The following is an 18356-nucleotide window of genomic DNA, read 5'->3' as shown; positions in this document are numbered from 1 at the left end:
ACAGGCGGGGAAGGCCCCGGGGCCGGACGGGTTCCCGGTGGAGTTCTATAGAAAATATGTGGACCTGCTGGCCCCGCTACTAGTGAGGACTTTAACGAGGCAAGAGAGGAGGGAACCCTGCCCCGGACAATGTCGGAGGCGACAATCTCCTTGATTCTAAAGCGAGACAAGGATCCACTGCAATGTGGATCGTACAGGCCGATTTCGCTCCTCAATGTGGATGCTAAGCTATTGGCGAAAGTACTGGCCACTAGGATTGAGGACTGTGTCCCGGGGGTGATTCACGAGGACCAAACGGGATTCGTAAAGGGCAGGCAGTTAAATACCAATGTGCGGCGGCTCTTAAACGTGATTATGATGACATCGGAGGAGGGAGAGGCGGAGATAGTGGCAGCTATGGACGCGGAAAAAGCCTTTGACCGAGTAGAGTGGGAGTACCTCTGGGAGGTATTGCGCAGGTTTGGGTTCGGGGAGGGTTTATTAGATGGGTTAAGCTCCTTTACAGCGCCCCAGTGGCGAGTGTAGTGACGAACCGGCGGAGGTCGGAGTACCTTCGGCTGTACTGAGGGACGAGGCAGGGGTGCCCCCTGTTGTTTGCCTTGGCCATATCACTTAGGGAGTCTAAGAAATGGAGGGGGATAGTCCGCGGGGGAGAGGAGCATCGGGTATCGCTATATGCGGGTGAACTGCTGCTATACGTGGCGGACCCAATGGAGGGGATGGTGGAGTTCATGCAGACTCTGAAGGAGTTTGGAGAGTTCTCGGGCTACAAGCTTAATGTAGGGAAGAGTGAGCTTTTTGTATTACAGGCAGGGGACCAAGAAAGAGGGATAGGGGACCTACCGCTGAGGAGGGCGGAGAGGAGTTTTCGGTATCTGGGGATCCAGATAGCCAGAAGTTGGGGGGCCCTACATAAACTGAATTTGACGAGGGTGGTGGAGCAAATGGAGGAGGATTTTAAAAGATGGGACATGCTCCCGCTCTCGCTGGCGGGTAGGGTGCAGTCGGTCAAAATGGTGGTCCTTCCGAGGTTTTTGTTTGTGTTTCCGTGCCTCCCCATCGTGATCACCAAGGGCTTTTTCAAGAGAGTAGGTAGGAGTATTATGGGGTACGTGTGGGCAAATAAGAACCCGAGGGTTAGGAGAGGGTACTTGGAACGCAATAGGGACCGAGGAGGGTTGGCTTTGCCAAACCTAGGGAGTTACTACTGGGCAGCAAACGTGGCGATGATCCGCAAGTGGGTCATGGAGGGAGAGGGGGCGGCATGGAAGAGGATGGAGATGGCGTCCTGTAAAGGTACGAACCTGGGGGCGTTGGTAACGGCACCGCTGCCGTTCTCGGCGACAAAATACACCACAAGCCCGGTGGTGGCGGCAACACTAAGGATCTGGGGCCAGTGGAAAAGGCACAGGGGTGCAATGGGAGCATCGGTGTGGTCCCCGATCAGGGGTAACCACCGGTTTGTCCCGGGGAAGATGGACGGGGGGGGGGTTCCAAGGCTGGCATCGGGCGGGGATAAGAAGAATGGGGGACCTGTTCATTGACGGGACATTTGCGAGCCTAGGGGCACTGGAGGAGAAATTTGAGTTACCCCCGGGAAATGCATTTAGATATATGCAGGTGAGGGAATTTGTGAGGCGACAGGTGAGGGAATTTCCGTTGCTCCCGGCACAAGAAGTTCAAGATAGGGTGATCTCGGGGGTATGGGTCGGGGAGGGCAAGGTGTCGGAAATATACCAAGAGATGAAAGAAGAAGGGGAAGCGCTAGTAGAAGAATTGAAAGGTAAATGGGAGGAGGAGCTGGGGGAGATTGAGGAAGGGCTATGGGCTGATGCCCTGGGTAGGGTTAATACCTCCTCCTCGTGTGCCAGGCTCAGTCTGATACAATTTAAGGTGGTTCACAGAGTGCATTTGACGAGGGCAAGGCTGAGTAGGTTCTTTGGGGTAGAGGATAGATGTGAAAGATGTTCAGGGAGCCCGGCGAACCATGTCCATATGTTTTGGTCATGCCCGGCATTGGAGGGGTTCTGGAGAGGTGTGGCGGGAGTAATATCCCAGGTGGTGAAAGTCCGGGTCAAGCCAAGCTGGGGATGAGGAATATTTGGAGTAGTGGATGAGCCGGGAGTGCAGGAGGCGAAAGAGGCCGGAATTCTGGCCTTTGCGTCCCTAGTAGCCCGGTGAAGGGTCTTGGTATTGTGGAAGGAGGCGAAGCCCCCTAGCCTGGAGGCCTGGATTAACGACATGACGGGGTTCATAAAATTGGAGAGAATTAAGTTTGCGTTGAGAGGGTCTGCACAGGAGTTTTACAGGCGGTGGCAACCGTTCCTAGAATATCTCGCGGAGCGTTAGAAGGTCGGTCAGCAGCAGCAGCAACCCTGGGGGGAGGGGGGAACGAGAGATTGTTTGAGGGGATGGACGAGCGGGAGATGGCATGGAGGGTGGGGAGAAACGGTACGTGCGGCCAAGAGCCAGTGTATAAAGCTGTGTCAATATACCATCTTCCCATGTATATATCTTGCTCAGGGAGATTTTGCGTTATTTTGTTACGGAGGTGGGGGGGGGGGGGGGCAGTTATTGTTTGTAAGGGGAAAAAATTGTGTTGTTAAAAAACCTTAATAAAAAATATTTATAAAAAAAAAAAGCTTGCATAACTCTCAGCTCCTGAGCTTTTCAAGGCTCCAGTCCAGGCTGACAGCTGAGACCTGGGTGACAAGAGCTATCCCATTCAGGCCTGATTAATGACACAAGTGAGACATCTCCATCGTGCAGAGGAGGAGTGCTACAAAGCAGCCTACACGTGACCAAAGCCATCATATAACAGACCACTGGCATGTTGAAAATGGGCTTCTACTCCCTTGATAGGTTCAGAGGATCTCTCCAGTATGCACCACACAGGATTTCACAGATAATCGTGGCATGCTGTACACTGCACAATGTGGCCTTGCAATGTGGTGAACGCTTGCATCAGGACAACTACGTGTCCTCCTCCTTAGATGAGGATAAATTCCAAACAACATGAATATGCATGAGCCTTTAATGGATGGCAGGACCATGGAGAGCGTGCCAGGGAAACTATGGACAATCTCATATGCACAAGATTCACCCAAGATTTATGGACCTACATGACCATTGTCTCATTGCTGGTACAGGTTTTCCTGCTCTGGATGTTTTTCAACCCCTGCCAGCCTCTCCTCAGGAACGGCACAGTGGTTAGCATTGCTGCCTCACAGAGCCAGGGACTCTGGTTCAATTCCGGCTTTGGGTGACTGTCAGTGTGGAGTTTGCACATTCTCTCAGTGCCTGCATGGGTTTCCTCCAGGTGCTCCGGTTTTCTCCCACAGTCAAAAGATGTGCAGGTTATAGTTATAGAGTCCGACAGCACAGTAAGGGCCTTTGGCCCATTGCATCTGCGCTGGTCAAAAACAACCACCTAACTATTCTAATCCCATTTTCCAGTACTTGGCACATAGCACTGTATGTCTTGGCATCGCAAGTTCCCACAACTGAATACTTAAATGTTCTGAGGGTCTCTGCCTCCACTGCCCTTTGAGGCAGCGAGTTCCAATCTCACATCCCCTCTAAACCTCCTGCCCCTTATCTTAAATTTGTACCCCCCTGCTCATTGATCCCTCCACCAAGGGGAAAAGTTTATTCCTGTCTACTTTATCTATGACCCTCATAATTTTATACATATCAATCATATCCCCCCTCAGTCGCCTCTGCTCCAAGGAAAACAACTCAAATCTATCCGATCTTTCTTCATAGCCAAAACTCTTTCAGAGGGTTGGTGCGGACTCGATGGGCCAAATGACCTCCTTCTGCATTGTAGGGATTCTATTAAAAAAACAACTTCAAAACCTGGAACCTTCACCACCTAGAATACCAAGGGAAGTGGACCAATATCATACACACACTCGTTACGGGACAGTTACCCAGCACAACTTATGCGCCAGTGGACATACGTCACGCAGCCCATCATGACCAAGATCTCAGAACCTGCTCCATCGACCTCACAAACCTTACAGAGTTCTTTGAGAAAGTGACCAAACAGGTGGACGAGGGTAAAGCAGTTGATGTGGTGTATATGGATTTCAGTAAAGCATTTGATAAGGTTCCCCATGGTAGACTATTGCAGAAAATACAGAGGCATGGGATTCAGGATGATTTAGCAGTTTGGATCAGAAATTGGCTAGCTGGAAGGCGGCAAAGGGTGGTGGTTGATGGGAAATGTTTAGACTGGAGTCCAGTTACTAGTGGTGTACCACAAGGATCTGTTTTGGGGCCACTGCTGTTTGTCATTTTTATAGATGACCTGGAGGATGGCGTAGAAGGATGGGTGAGTAAATCTGCCGATGACACTAAAGTCGGTGGAGTTGTGGACAGTGCGGAAGGATGTAACATGTTACAGAGGGACATAGATAAGCTGCAGAGCTGGGCTGAGAGGTGGCAAATGGAGTTTAATGCAGAAAAATGTGAGGTAATTCATTTTGGAAGGAATAACAGGAAGACAGAGTACTGGGCAAATGGTACGATTTTTGGTAGTGTGGATGAGCAGAGAGATCTTGGTGTCCATGTACATAGATCCCTGAAAGTTGCCACCCAGGTTGAGAGGGTTGTTAAGATGGCATACGGTGTGTTAGCTTTTATTAGTAGAGGGATTGAGTTTCGGAGCCATGAGGTCATGTTGTAGCTGTACTAAACTCTGGTGCAGCCACATTTGGAGTATTGCGTGCAGTTCTGGTCGCCGCATTATAGGAAGGATGTGGAAGCACTGGAAAGGGTGCAGAGGAGATTTACCAGGATGTTGCCTGGTTTGGAGGGAAGATCTTATGAGGGAAGGCTGAGGGATTTGAGGTTATTTTCTTTAGAAAGGTTAAGAGGTGACTTAATTGAGGCGTACAAGATGATCAGAGAATTAGATAGGGTGGACAGTGAGAGCCTTTTACCTCGGATGGTGATGTCGAGCACGAGGGGACATAGCTTTAAATTGAGGGGAGATAGATATAGGACAGATGTCAGAGGTAGGGTCTTTACTCAGGGAGTAGTAAGGGCATGGAATGCCCTGCCTGTAACAGTAGTGGACTTGCCAACATTAAGGGTGTTTAAATGGTCATTGGATAAACCTATAGATGATAAGGGAATAGTGCAGATGGGCTTTAGAGTGGTTTCAAAGGTCGGCGCAACATCGAGGGCCGAAGGGCCTGTACTGCGCTGTAATGTTCTATGATGAATTTACAGGCATTTACAATTGCCCGAATTTCAAGAGACGGGTCTAAAGCAGTATTCCACGTCCAATGAATTCACAACATGGTGGGAGATCCACAAATACAGTGAGGTAGTCGTGAATACACAATAAACTACTCCAGAAGTAGAATACAACGAAGGTATAATATGATAGATGAGGAACTAGTCGTGGTGCGGCTTCGATGCGCTGAATGGCCTACTCCTATGCTGTAGCTTCTCTGTCAGAAACAATGAAACTCAAGTCAATGTTGGGGGGGGGGGGGGGGGGGGGAGGGGAGGACGGTTGTGTGTCCTGGTCTCCACGGCAACCCCGGGCTTATTCAGTAACATCCTGGGAATTAAGTTTCCTCAGAAACTATAACGTGGGCCATCATGCGACGTATTCTTTTCCACCGGACCACACGCACAAATCCCGAGAAGCCCGACTGTCTCTCCTGGTCTCGCCGCCAGTTTTCACGCCAACTTAATTCCCAAGACAGGAAACCTCCCGACGCACAAAGAGGACGTCACTGCATAACGCCGCCGAACCGGGCCCCTGATGATGAAGTTTCGCCGTTCACGGCGCGCGGCAGCTGAGGGAGGGTCGCGCTGTGATGACCTGCCGGCTGGTGACGTGTCGCACGGGAAAATGGCGGCCGATATCACGCTGCTGTTCAGGGCGAGTGTGAAAACGGTCAAAACTCGGAACAGGGCGATCGGGGTCAATGGCGAACCGGTGAAAGAGGAGATCCTGAGGAAGGGGAGGAGCAGGGCCGAATTCACAGCCCGGGCTAGAGAAGTGGTGAGTGCTAAAGAGAGAGAGAAATGTAAACACTGGAGGAGGATAGGAAGGCATTGTACAGAAAGCAGGAAAAACCTTTCATCTTTGTAGAGCCATTCGCGGCCACTGGATGCCCCAACTGTTCTACAGCTAATTCATCACTCTTGAAATGTGGTCATTGTTGTAATGTTGAAAACTGCTGCCAATTTGCACATAGTAAGCACCCACAAACAGCAATGTGATAAAATGGTAGCCTTCCATCGGGTTGCGCCATGGTGGTCAGCTCTGTGTTAAGCATTACCCGGTGTGGTTCCAACATCACATTGTCGATGATGCGGATAGATGGTGGGATGGCACCATCCCGGATCCTCATCCTGATGGTCCAATCAAGCTCCTTGCAGGTGTGAGAGAGTCTGGCCTTTTGCTACTGTTGGTGTTCCTCATTATGGAATGTGAGCGCGGCATCATAGTACAGAGCAACTCTGAGGAGGTTTTGGTGCACCTTTGTCTTGGATCATAGGCGAGCAAGGCTGAATAGGTTTTCATCAGTTCTGGAATGTAAATAGGTGTTGTTTGTAGGCAACCTGAAGATATATGACAGCAAGAAAGAGAAGAATATGCCAAAGTATGCCAGTGTGAGAACACAATCCTGTTTGATCCCACTGCAGATCTCAAAGGGTTCTGAAGTTGCCCCATTATAGCTGACCTTGCCCAACATGTTGTCATGGAAAGAGAAGATCAAATTGAGGAATTTTGGTGGGCTATTATTCTCAAGCGGCTTAAATAGGCTTGCTTTTCCTAACAAAGTAGAATTAGACAATAAGACACAGGAGCAGAATTAGGCCATTGGGCCCATTGAGTCTGCTCCACCATTCAATCAGGGCTGATATGTTTCTCATCCCCATTCTCCTGCCTTCTCCCCATAACCCCTGATTCCCCTATATGAGATTGATGAAGACAATATATAGCGGTCTCCTTTGTTAACTGGATTTACCTTGCAGCTGCCGGACTTAGAGGATCATGTCAATTAGAGATCTTCCGGTTCAGAAAACACCAAAGAATCTGGGTTGGATGCGTTTAGCCAGGTTCTGCAGTTTGACAAGGGCAAAACAGGAAAATAGTTTTCCCACGATACTCAGCAGGGTGATGCCTCAATAGTTATTGCGTCACCTTTGTTTTTCTACAATCTCGCACCTTTGTTTTTCTACAATCTCTGCATTACACACATCCTGGGACACTGCCCTCTCCCTCTAGCAGAGACAGAGGAGATGCTGCAAGAGTGCTGGTTTCCCATGTTTGATGAGTTCAGGCGCTATATCATCAGCACAGGGAGCTTTGCCCATAGTGAGTTCCTCATCTGTGGGTTTGTTATCCAGCTCTGCCATGTCAGACGGGCTTTCTATGTGTCTAGTGTTTCCTCAAGACTGTGTGCTCCCTCGAGTACAACTCAAGGTAGCATTCCACCCATCTCTCCAACTGTTCATTGCAGTCAGTGATGACCTCTCCTGTTTTTACTTTCAATGGAGCTGTTTTCTTTGCTGATTTCCGTGTTGTCTTTTTGATCCCTTCATACATGACCCTGACATTCCCTTCATCAACAGGCATCTGGGTATTCTGGCCGATTTGTAACCAGTAGTCATGGGCACACCTCTAACAATCTGTTGAACTTTATTGAGAATAGCTTTTATAATTTAAATTATTTTTTTTTTTGCTTGGATTTCTGTTGTAATTAATGAGATAGTGGTAGTGGTGGTAAAGACACCGTAATAAGAAAATCTTGCATTTATATAGTGCCTTATCATGCCTGACATCGCTTCACAGCCAGTGGTTTCTTTAGTTGACTTATTGTTAAAGTGCGGTCAGTTGTGTTGACAAACATGCCAGCCAGTGTGTGCACAACAAAGTCCAACAAGTGCAAACGACTGAATAACTATGCAATCTGTATTGGGTGGGGGGAAAATGTTGCCAAGGATACTGAGAGCACCACTATACCCATAGAACATAGAAAAATACAGCACAGAACAGGCCCTTCGACCCACGATGTTGTGCCGAACTTTTGTCCGAGATTATGAATAGTACCATGGGATTATTTGTACTGATCTGCATAGGCAGATGGGGCCTCAGAGTAATGCCTCATCAAAATTGACAAATGCAACACACTTTCAGCACTGCACTTGAGTGTCGGGCTTAGTTAAGTGTTTAAGTTGAGTCTGGCTTAAACCTACAGTATTCTGATTTGCATAAGAGTGCTACTAGCTGAGCTAAGTTTCTTAAAAAATTGTTGAGTACCCAATTCATTTTTTCCAATTAAGGGGCGATTTAGCGTGGCCAATCCATCTACCCTGCACATCTTTGGGTTGTGGGGGCGAAACCCACGTAAACACGGGGAGAATGTGCAAACTCCACACGGACAGTGACCCAGAGCCGGGATCGAACCTGGGACCTTGGCGGGTGAGACAGCAGTGCTAACCACTGCGCCACCGTGCTGAGCTAAGTTAACAGGTGTTGTACATATTGGTGGTTGGGAGAAGGTGCAATAAAAATGAGAGTTTGAGTTGTTAAAAGCTCCTCTCTTTGCCTTTTAGCATATTTTCACCAGAGCAGAGTTCCTTTCTATTCTGATATAATTTGAATATTCTCAAACAATTAATGGATGAATAACTGAGTGGGAACAGGACTTTGTGATTTCAGTCAGGAAGAGATAGGTAAGTGATTAACAGAACCTAACTTTGAGTGGATATAACAATGATTTTTGTAGATTGTTTGGATCAACGCCTCTTGTCACACTAACATGCTTTACCTTAAAATGGTCTTTCATTTACCTTTTACCTGCAGTTTAATACCTTGGATATTTCAGTGGGATTGTCTCTCACTTGTTTTCTTTCAACCCCAAAGAGACACGTTTATCCCATTTTTTCCTTCCAATTAATTCCTCTAACAATAGGCATCAATCACATGCTGCACTGTACCAGTTCTCTTTTGCTTTGATCAAAACTGGATACAGCAGTTAAGGTACCGGTTAGCCAAAGAACAAGATTGTTTAACCATGTTTCTCTGCCTTGTATTTTGTTGTTTTAGCTCATTTGTTCAGCTTTGTTGATTGTTGTCCCAAAATGATTGGGCAAGTTGAATTTTAAGGATACAAATAGCCCTATTTTTCTTTCATAACAAAATATTTCATTATCATTATTACATGGCCATGTTTCTTTAATTGTCAAACAGTTTATAGCATTTGGACAATAAGGGCGCGATTCAGCAGACGTTCAGCAGGGTGTTTCCCGTCAGCTGCACCCCACTATTCAACGGCACTTTGCCGTTTTTATTTGGCCTCGGTGAGTTTCTCTGTACTGAAGCCGCATTTAGAGGCCAGCAGGAGCGGCTGTTCGCATATCGGGTTGCCATTTTGATCGGTAACCCCGATTTTCCCCTCACTCTCCACCTCTGATTGGCAAGGGCCCCCAGTGCCGACCTGCCACCTGGGCACCCTGGCAGTGCCCAGGTGGCACTGTCAGGGTGCCTGGGCTGGCGGTGCCTGGGTGCAGGGGGAGTGCCAGTCAGCTGCACTGTCCACGTTTGTATGGACTAGTACTAAACGGGGCGGGGGTGGAAGACCACCAAACGTGGACTGGGTGAATCTGGCATCCACATATTTAAATGAGCCATTCGCCAGTGAGGGCGAGATCCAGATCACGTTAGACGGAACAAGTCGGGTGACCAGTGATCCTCCCGGAAAGGAACCCGATTTGGGACTCTCGCAGGATTCTGCAATGGGGTTGCTGAATTGTGCCCCAAATCTCACCTTTTAAAAAATAAAATATTTTTGTTGAAAAATTTTCATTTGTAACAAACAAGACATTAACATCAAACAGCCCAGAAAACGAAAATCAAATAGTACAATACCCCCCCCCCCCCCCCCCCCCCCCCCCCCCCCCCCCCCCCCCCCCGATAGCTGATGGTGATTAATTCTTTAAAGTAGGAAATGAATGGCTGCCACCTCGGGTAGAACCCCTCCACTGATCCTGTAACGGTGTAATTGACCGTCCCCAGATATAACATTTCCATGAGGTCATCCAAACAGGCCGAGCTACTGGGCGGAGCGAAGATTCCCATCCCAGCAGAACTCTCCTCTGGCAATCAACGAGGCAAGGGCAAGAACATCTGCCTTCACCCTGGATACGGGGAGAATGTGCAAATTCCACACGGACAGTGGGCCGGGATTGAACCCGGGTCCTCGGTGGCGTGAGGCAGCAGTGCTAACCACTGCGCCACTGTGCTGCCCCCAGATCAGTATTAAGATTCGCTGATATGGTGCTAAAGAAGGAGACCCAATAGCTTACCATCCTTGGACCTGACCAGAACATGTGGTTAGTGGGCCCACAAGAGCACCACTCATACTTGACCTGCGAAGAACCCACTCATCCTAGTCTTAGTTTACCAAGCCCTATGTACCACCTTAAGCTGAATCAGGCTGAACCGTGCACAGGAGTAAGTGGAGTTCAACCTATGAAGGATGTCACCGCACATGTCCTTATCAAAAATAGGTCTCAGCTCCCCCTCCCACTTCTCCCTCACGTGGTCCAGCAGGACAGCTTTCATTGACATATTCTTCCCACAAATATTTGAAATGCTATCCCCCAGATCCAGCAAGCAATAGCATTTTCCTCAGCTTGGGAGGGTTGCAGCTAAGGGAAATGTAGGACAGGCATTCCGTAATTGGGTAACTGGAAGCCTTCCGGACAAAATTGGGTAACTGGAAGTAGTGGAACAAGTGCATCCCTGATAATTGAAATTTCACCTAAAGCTCCTCCCAACTAGCAAACCGTTCCAGCATGAACAAATCTCTAACATGCTCCAGGCCCTTTCTTTCCCACAATTTAAATGTTACATCCAGACCTGAAGACAAACAACCAAATGGTTGCCGCAGATAGGGGCCAACAATGACATGGCACTCCGCTTGCAATGCTGCCTAACCTGCTTCCATATCTTTAAAGTAGAGATCATCACTGGGTTCGAGGAATACCAAAGTCCGTACACTCGCTCTCCCTACCCAAACTCGCCTCCATCTGACCCATATAGAATCTGACTCCCCCAACAGAATCTGACTCCCCCAACCGCCCCAACACCATCTCAATATTCACCATCCAGTGATAGGCAAGAAATTGGGTAATGCCAGGCACCCGACTGCCGGTTCCTCTGAAGAAATACCCTACGAATTCTCGGTGACTTACCCACCGAAATAAAAGAGGTGATTAACTTGTTAACCTTGGCAAAGAAAAATTTGGCAAAGAAAACAGGAAGCCATTGAAACAGAAATAAAAACCTTGGGAGAATGTTCATCTCAACAGTCTGGACTCTGAATTTACCAACTCAAGTCGAATACTTAAAAAAAAAAATTTAGAGTACCCAATTAATTTTTTCCAATTAAGGGGCAATTTAGCGTGGCCAATCCACCTACCCTGCACATCTTTGGGTTGTGGGGGCGAAACCCACACAAACACTGGGAGAATGTGAAAACTGCACATAGACAGTGACCTAATGAAGTAACTTTGAAGTGTAGTCACAGAAATGTAACATGGGAGAGACAGCAGCAAATTTACACATAACCAGCTCCCAGGAATAGCAATGTAATAATGACCTCTTTCTTTCTTCAAAAGCTTCACCAAAACAAGTGTGCTTGATTGTGCACACCTCATCCTTTATTGAAGTATCTTCCTCTTTCAGTTCCTTTTAAAATTCGAGCTGTGATTTGGCCTTAAGTCTGAATGGTAGATTTCTTGTACGTTCCTGTTGACGTACTGCAGACTTCACTGAAGTTAGGGGCTTATGTAACTGAAGTGCAAAATCTGTTCTCTAAAAGCTACTGAGTAAATCATTGCACAGATGGAACCATTGACCTATTCATTTTATCATAAATTTACCACAGTTACGTTATCTCACAACATTGCAATAGTTTACTCCGTAGTAAATAGTTACAGTGCTGCTTATTTCAACCCGTAAAGTTGACTTCAGCTTCTTCCACATACACTGCAAGGGAAAACTATGCTGATGTTTGGGTCGATGAAGAATTAGTGATTCGTCGACAGATGATACTGTTGAAGCTGAGCAAGACCGGTGAAACAAAAAAAAATTAAAAGCAGGGTGTCAGTTTTACCTACCCCCACAATGGACATTATTTTCAGGCAAGCAGCTTATATTTGTGTTGCATCTGCTAATCTTTAGCAGTGACATCATGATGGAGTGTCTCACATCATTTATCATTCACTATTGTTTGATCTTGCAGCTTCAGAGCAAGCCCTGATATCAGAGACTTAGGCCAACAGGCTTGATGTGGTGGGAGTGGGAAAACATCTGGAAATAATAGTACAAATATTGTAGGAGGGAAGAAGCAGTTGTGAGTCGATCAGTAGACATGTTGATAAGGTGGCAGGCCAGACAAGCAAGCAGTTACTTGTAAATGCTTCCAATACCCCTGATGGCAGGTGGTAAGAGTGGGAGAGCTTCCTGGTCACCCATTCTGTAGAAAACAATTGCAAACCACTGCAGTATTTGCCAAGAGTAATTATGGACTCCTCGAATGGAAGCCCATGGTTTCTAACACCCTCTTGGGGCATGGTACTTGAAAGAGGAGGAATTTGTCAGGGAGCACTTATTTTTAGGGGCTGTATGCACTGTTATGCACTGTAAATTCTATGATAATGAGAACAAAGAGCTTTGGGCAGGCTGACTAACATGGAAGAGGAGACATAAAGGGAGCTCCATCAGCAATGAGACTTCTATGACCTGAAAACATGAGAAGATTGAATGGTTGGCCCTGTGCGCGTGCATTTTTGCAGAGTGAAATTGATGGAAGTTATACTACCTCTGTTGAGTCTGGAAGCTGGCAGGTTGGGGCCGCTTTGAGATATTGGGCGCAATTCTTCGGAAGCATTTCTAAGTGTGATAGCTAGTGGGAATTGCCGCGAGCTTCCCGCCGCTTGGCCCAGCGCGCAGCCAGCAACGCAGTTCATTTAACGAGGCCTCACTCGCTTCTCGCCGCACATGAAGGCTTGCCAGCTGATTCACCGGGAATGTATTCGTCGGCCCCCCACTAAACAGATCGGGCAGCACGTGAAGTGCACTTGCTCAGCCAACCCCAGCCAGCTCGCAACAATGGCACCCAGGAGATCGGCCCCAAGATTCGGAGCCGCTGATCTGGGGAGGCTCCTGGGCATGGTGGAGGCCAGGAGGGATGTGCTGTTCCCCTGAGGGTCCCGGAGGGTGAGCCCCAAGGCAGCCAGTGCTGCCTGTGATGAGGTGGTGGCAGCTGTCAGATCGGGGAGTTTGACCAGGAAGACTGGCCAACAGTGCAGGAAGAAGGTCAACCACCTACACCAGGCAGCATGAGTAAGTAGACACCAGAGGCCTCCCCCCACCCCTTCCCCCAAGGGATCATCCACCCCCAACTCTCCAAGCGATCCCCAGCTCTCTCTCCACCCTCCCAACCCTACCATCACACCTCCTCTCCCACCACTGTGAACAACGCGTGTGGCTACCGATGCCCTCTCCCTATTTCCTCAGTAAAAGCTCTCCCATAATCATCGGGAGAGGGGCCCAGACTGGCGGAGGGGTGTCAGACATAAGAATCCTCACCTCCTTTTGAGAATCGGGCCCTGGAGGTGAGCGGTGGGGCCGAGGACAGATCGGTCACCCACGTGGAGGCTGGTGGACGCCGCAGAGGTGAGGAACCACCGGGCTCCACCCAGAGGTCCTGTCAAACATGAGTAGTGATTGCCTTACTGACTGACCCAGCCCTCCCACTGACCACATGCCCATTCTCCTGCAAGTCCTTCAGCCGACGGTGCCGGGCGACGCCCTCTCCTGACTCTGAGAAGAACACCTCAGAGGAGAGCTCTGAGGATGCAACCGTAATCGGGGCACAGCTGTCATTCCCACCCGCCACCAGCGCAGATACACACACTCGGTGGGACATGCTAGTGGACAGGCTTTTGGAGCACAATCTGGTGATCACCACACCGCTGATGATGCACATCAGGTGGCGGCAGGAACCCACAGGGGAGACAGCAGTCAGAGCTCTGCTAGATCCTAGGACCCATCTGGGTCCCAGTCTGATGCTGAGCTTGTGGTACAGCGGTGATGGAGACAATGGGGCCCAACCTGAGTGTTCGGAGGGAGATGTCAGTGTCACTCCAGCAGATCTATAGTCACTTGGAGGAGTCCCAGAGGCTAGAGTCGCAGGGGATGTTGCCAGCAGTGCGTGGCACCAAGGCCAACACTGCTAGGATGGTGACTGCAGTGGAAAACCTGGTGAAGGTCCCAGGCGTCGCACAGTCAGAGACGACCATGGCTGAGGGTCTCGGCTGAACGTCCAACTTGCTGGGGATTGTCACACAGTACCATGCCGACCTTAAAGAAGATCTGCGGGACATATCCCGCTCTCAGATGGGACTGTCCGAGGCGCAGCGGAACTTGTCCAGTCACAGGTGGGCATGGCTGAGGCACTGCAGAGCATGTCTCAGTCACTGAGGAGCATCGCTGAGGGTGTCGACACCATGGTGCAGACCATGGGAACCGTCAGGGCTGGCAGAGCCAGATGATGCTGTGGCTTGAACCAGTTGCCCCTCCATCCCAAGGTGAACCCCAGGGCCCTAAGGGCATCGGCTGGGTGGAGGGGGTACCGGGTGACAAGCCTCATAGGTAGGGGATGACACACCATCGGGAGTGGGGTTTGTAAAACATATTGAACACCTTTTTGCAAAACCATTATGATGCCTCTGTCACGTCCTTCCTCTGCAATATAGGCTGATTCCCGGACCCTTTGCCCATCTCACCAGGGCAGGTCTCACCGCTGTGGAGGACCTGCCTCCTCCAGCCGAAGATCCCCGACCGAGCACCTGGGTGGCAAGCCCAGCACCCCTAGGCTCTTTGCCTGTGAACAAAGATGGCTATTCACCTCCTTGGCTCCCCACAGAAGCCCTTCCGCCAGGTTCACATTTTTCAAAAGGAGTACTAATCGACGCCAACATGGCCACTTGCTGGGGCGGCCGCTGATTGACGGGAGGCCATTGGATATGGGGTCACTCTCGTTAATTGTATAGAAATGGTGCTTAAGTGGTGATTAATTGGTTTCTCGCCACGCTGCAGCGAGATCCCTATTTCGCCCATGGGAGCGGGTAGGTTGCATCGCAAACTGTTTGGCGGCTGCTTAATTTTCATTTTTGGCCGCGAAGGGGAAGGGATATCAAGTGCCTGAGATGGCTGCTCCCGTAGTTGCTCACTTCACTTTCTGGAAATGTTTGTGCCTATTCCTGGATCGTGTGACGAGGCAGGATTGAGAATTGCACTGATGCTCTCCAGAGATAAATAACCTGCCAGCACTCATGTTTTGGATAAGGTATGAATTATGTCTCTTGTTTGAGGTCCTAGAGGGCGGCCAGCCTCATGGACTGCGTGCCAGTACGAATCTCTTGTTATCAAGAGCAGTGGAGCAAGAGAAGATTTAGGACCGAAGAAAAGATCGTCATTGCAGCATGACAGATGGATTTTATTTTTATATAAATATTTTTGTTGCAGTTTGAGTAACTAAATAGCCGTTTTCTTTTTTTTCCAACTCTAGAAAAAGGAGATTCCTATGGTAGTATAGTTTCCAAGGTGCAGGACTTTTTTTAGTGTTCCGATTTTTTTTTTTTTGTGTGCAGGCTGTGGAACCATCACAACTTTAATTCTGCTCTTTGCAGGTATTTGGCAAGTATCAGTGTCAGGAGCAGTCATTCAGACTCAAAATATTAACACCCTTCTCTCTCCACAGATGCTGTCAGACCTGCTAAGATTGTCCAGTAATTCCTGTTTTTGTTTCAGTATCGGGTGCACTGGCTTCTGTTTAGAGGTTGTTTTTTTTTTGCACTCTTCTCTCTGTTCTTCTCCCTTTCTTTGAGCTTAAAGGTACAGAGACTTGGGGCCAGATTCTCACAGAGTTGGGACTTTTAAATATGGGGGGCAGAAGTCTCCATTTTTGACACATCTAATTTTTGCCATTAGAAAGGAGACGGCACATGAATCACACAGGTGGGATATCTGAACTCAGCAGAACCATTTGAACTTTGGGACTCCATTTTGGCTTTTGCAAGGACTTTAACCTGCTGTGTAGGTATCACAAATTGATGGAGTAGGCATAAAACACTCTTGAAGGGTGAATAACGTCTGTATAACTGTTATGATCTAAAGTTTGTTTGAATCTCCTACTCTTTAAATTTAAAAAAAAACTACAAGTGTCCCTGGAAGTAAAAACAATACCCTCTGCTGAGCTAGTTTGAGAAATAGGCCATCTGTTGGAGGTTAGAAAAAATAGCACCTGATTGAGCAGTTTCAAGAGAGTTCTTTGTTGCTATTTCTCCATGGGCTATTATTATCTCATTATGAATGTTGGCCTAGTTTCTAAAGCTACAATTATTTCAGCAGGGACTTCTGGGATCATAGTTTGATTGACAGCTTAAATAGGTTATTGAAGGAATAGCTGTCTTTGTGGGGTCTGATTAGAAGTTTGTTTTTATAAGAGATAACCACTTGACATTTACAAATTCGAATGGGTTTTGTGAATGGGAATTGTTTTTTTCAAGTGTGCAGCTATATAACTTGGTAGCAGTTTATTTTGTTTCATCTCCACATTGCTCCTGAAGTCTGCCCAAGATAGATACTGGTTGAATAGCTATGAAGTTGGCACGGGAGAGTATGTGACACCTCGTGGGATGGGTGGCGATATGAAATTGGCATGGGCTGTGAGAAGCCATGGGAGACGGATGGGGGCATGAGTTGGCATGGTGATGGCATGAGCATTATGAAGGGCCATAGGGAAGGGGGTGAGGTGGTGAAGGAGTGTGAGGGGTGAGGACTATAGGGGCAAACACTTTCTGAAACAACTGAGTCCCGGAACAATGAGGCAGACCCTCTAACCAGCCTGCCTGGGCACCCCCCCCCCCCCTCCCCCCCCCCAATCTGCCGATGCTTTTTCTTAGCTGTCAGCAGCGTGCTTGACTCGTTCCTGCCCCGCCCTCTCGGAGCACAAATCACACAAAGTGGGACACTTTCTACTTGCCCATTTTGGAGCTGGGTCCAGCAATCCATAAAATTTCCAGACTCGACCTACCCACCTCGGCAGCAAAAACGTGGCCACTATTCTGCTGCTGCCCCTAACAGCCCAGGCTGAGATCAGCTAATTTAGCCTGGGCTTGAAATTTTCCTAGTCTATGCCCATGTCTAAACTTTCACATTAAATTTGCCTATGGGATGTTTAAACTTTACAGATTGCTTCAACATATCTGAAATGACGGTAGGAAGTTTGTTTTCGGATCTGGTTTCTTGAGAATCAGCTCTTTATGATTGTGTGAGGTTTGCCATAATTATTGTAAGGATTGCTGTTTCACTGCCAAAACAGATGCTCCTTCACCGCATAACAATCCACATACATTTGCTGTAGCCGCTGTTAATTCTGGAAGCAACCTGAGATATTTTCCCTAGGTGTGCAACATATACCCTTCAGAAATTCCCACTGTGATCCCTGGATACTACCTCCCAATTTGTGGTGGCAATGGGCGATTAAGATAGCTGGAGGAGTATGATTCCAATTAATTTTCATGCCTCTTGATCCCTTGTATCCATTTGCTGCATGAAACTGAGCTGTATGTTTTCAGAATCGCACATCAGGTTTTAATCTTTTGTATAGTTTTCCATCTTTGTATTTATTCAATAATGAATGCAGAGATGCCTGTTTAGCCGCAGTTTAGTTTTTGTACCACTAATTGCTTTGGTAATGGTGGATACATTTCAGAAGTGTTTATAACCCAATGTGGGTACATTCTATAGCTCACTTCCTTTAAACTTGTTTGTGTTTTGGTTTTGGGAGGCAATTGGATTTGCTCAGCAACAGTCGTATACTGTGTACAACAGCAGTAAATAAGTGTTATCTTGTCTGTAATTTAATCAGCTCTACATTTTCACAAAGTAGTTCAGATGGAAAGTTACCCCAGAAATTTTAACCAATCACTGCCTTATCATTTGTTCTGCATTTCTAGTATTTTCTTTCTTCATTTCTCTCTGTTTAGTTTTTCGCCCTGTTACTGGTAAAACTGTGATGTGGAGATGCCAGCGTTGGACTGGGGTGGGCACAGTAAGAAGTCTTACAACACCAAGTTAAAGTCCAGGTTTATTTGGAATCATGAGCTTTACGAGCGTAGCTCCTTCATCAGGTGAGTAAAGAGGTAGGGTGAGTGAAGAGGTAGGTTACATGCTGTGTTTGTATAACCTACCTGTTCACTCACCTGATGAAGGAATTATACTCCGAAAGCTCGCCATTCCAAAT

General features: G+C 47.9%; 1 protein-coding gene across 1 annotated transcript in view; it reads left to right on the top strand.

Annotated features, from left to right (window-relative positions):
• The first annotated feature begins 5834 nt into the window (after positions 1-5834).
• The window catches only part of stx18 (syntaxin 18), a 179974-nt gene continuing 167452 nt past the window's right edge, over positions 5835-18356 (top strand). The window contains exon 1 of the mRNA XM_072495507.1: positions 5835-6025. Coding sequence (XP_072351608.1) covers positions 5873-6025 — 153 coding nt within the window. The 5' untranslated portion in view covers positions 5835-5872. The remainder of the gene's footprint in view (positions 6026-18356) is intronic.

This window comes from Scyliorhinus torazame, chromosome 3, assembly GCF_047496885.1.
Source record: "Scyliorhinus torazame isolate Kashiwa2021f chromosome 3, sScyTor2.1, whole genome shotgun sequence".
In the NCBI taxonomy this organism is placed as follows: domain Eukaryota; kingdom Metazoa; phylum Chordata; class Chondrichthyes; order Carcharhiniformes; family Scyliorhinidae; genus Scyliorhinus; species Scyliorhinus torazame.
This window is presented reverse-complemented; position numbering and strand designations above follow the sequence as displayed.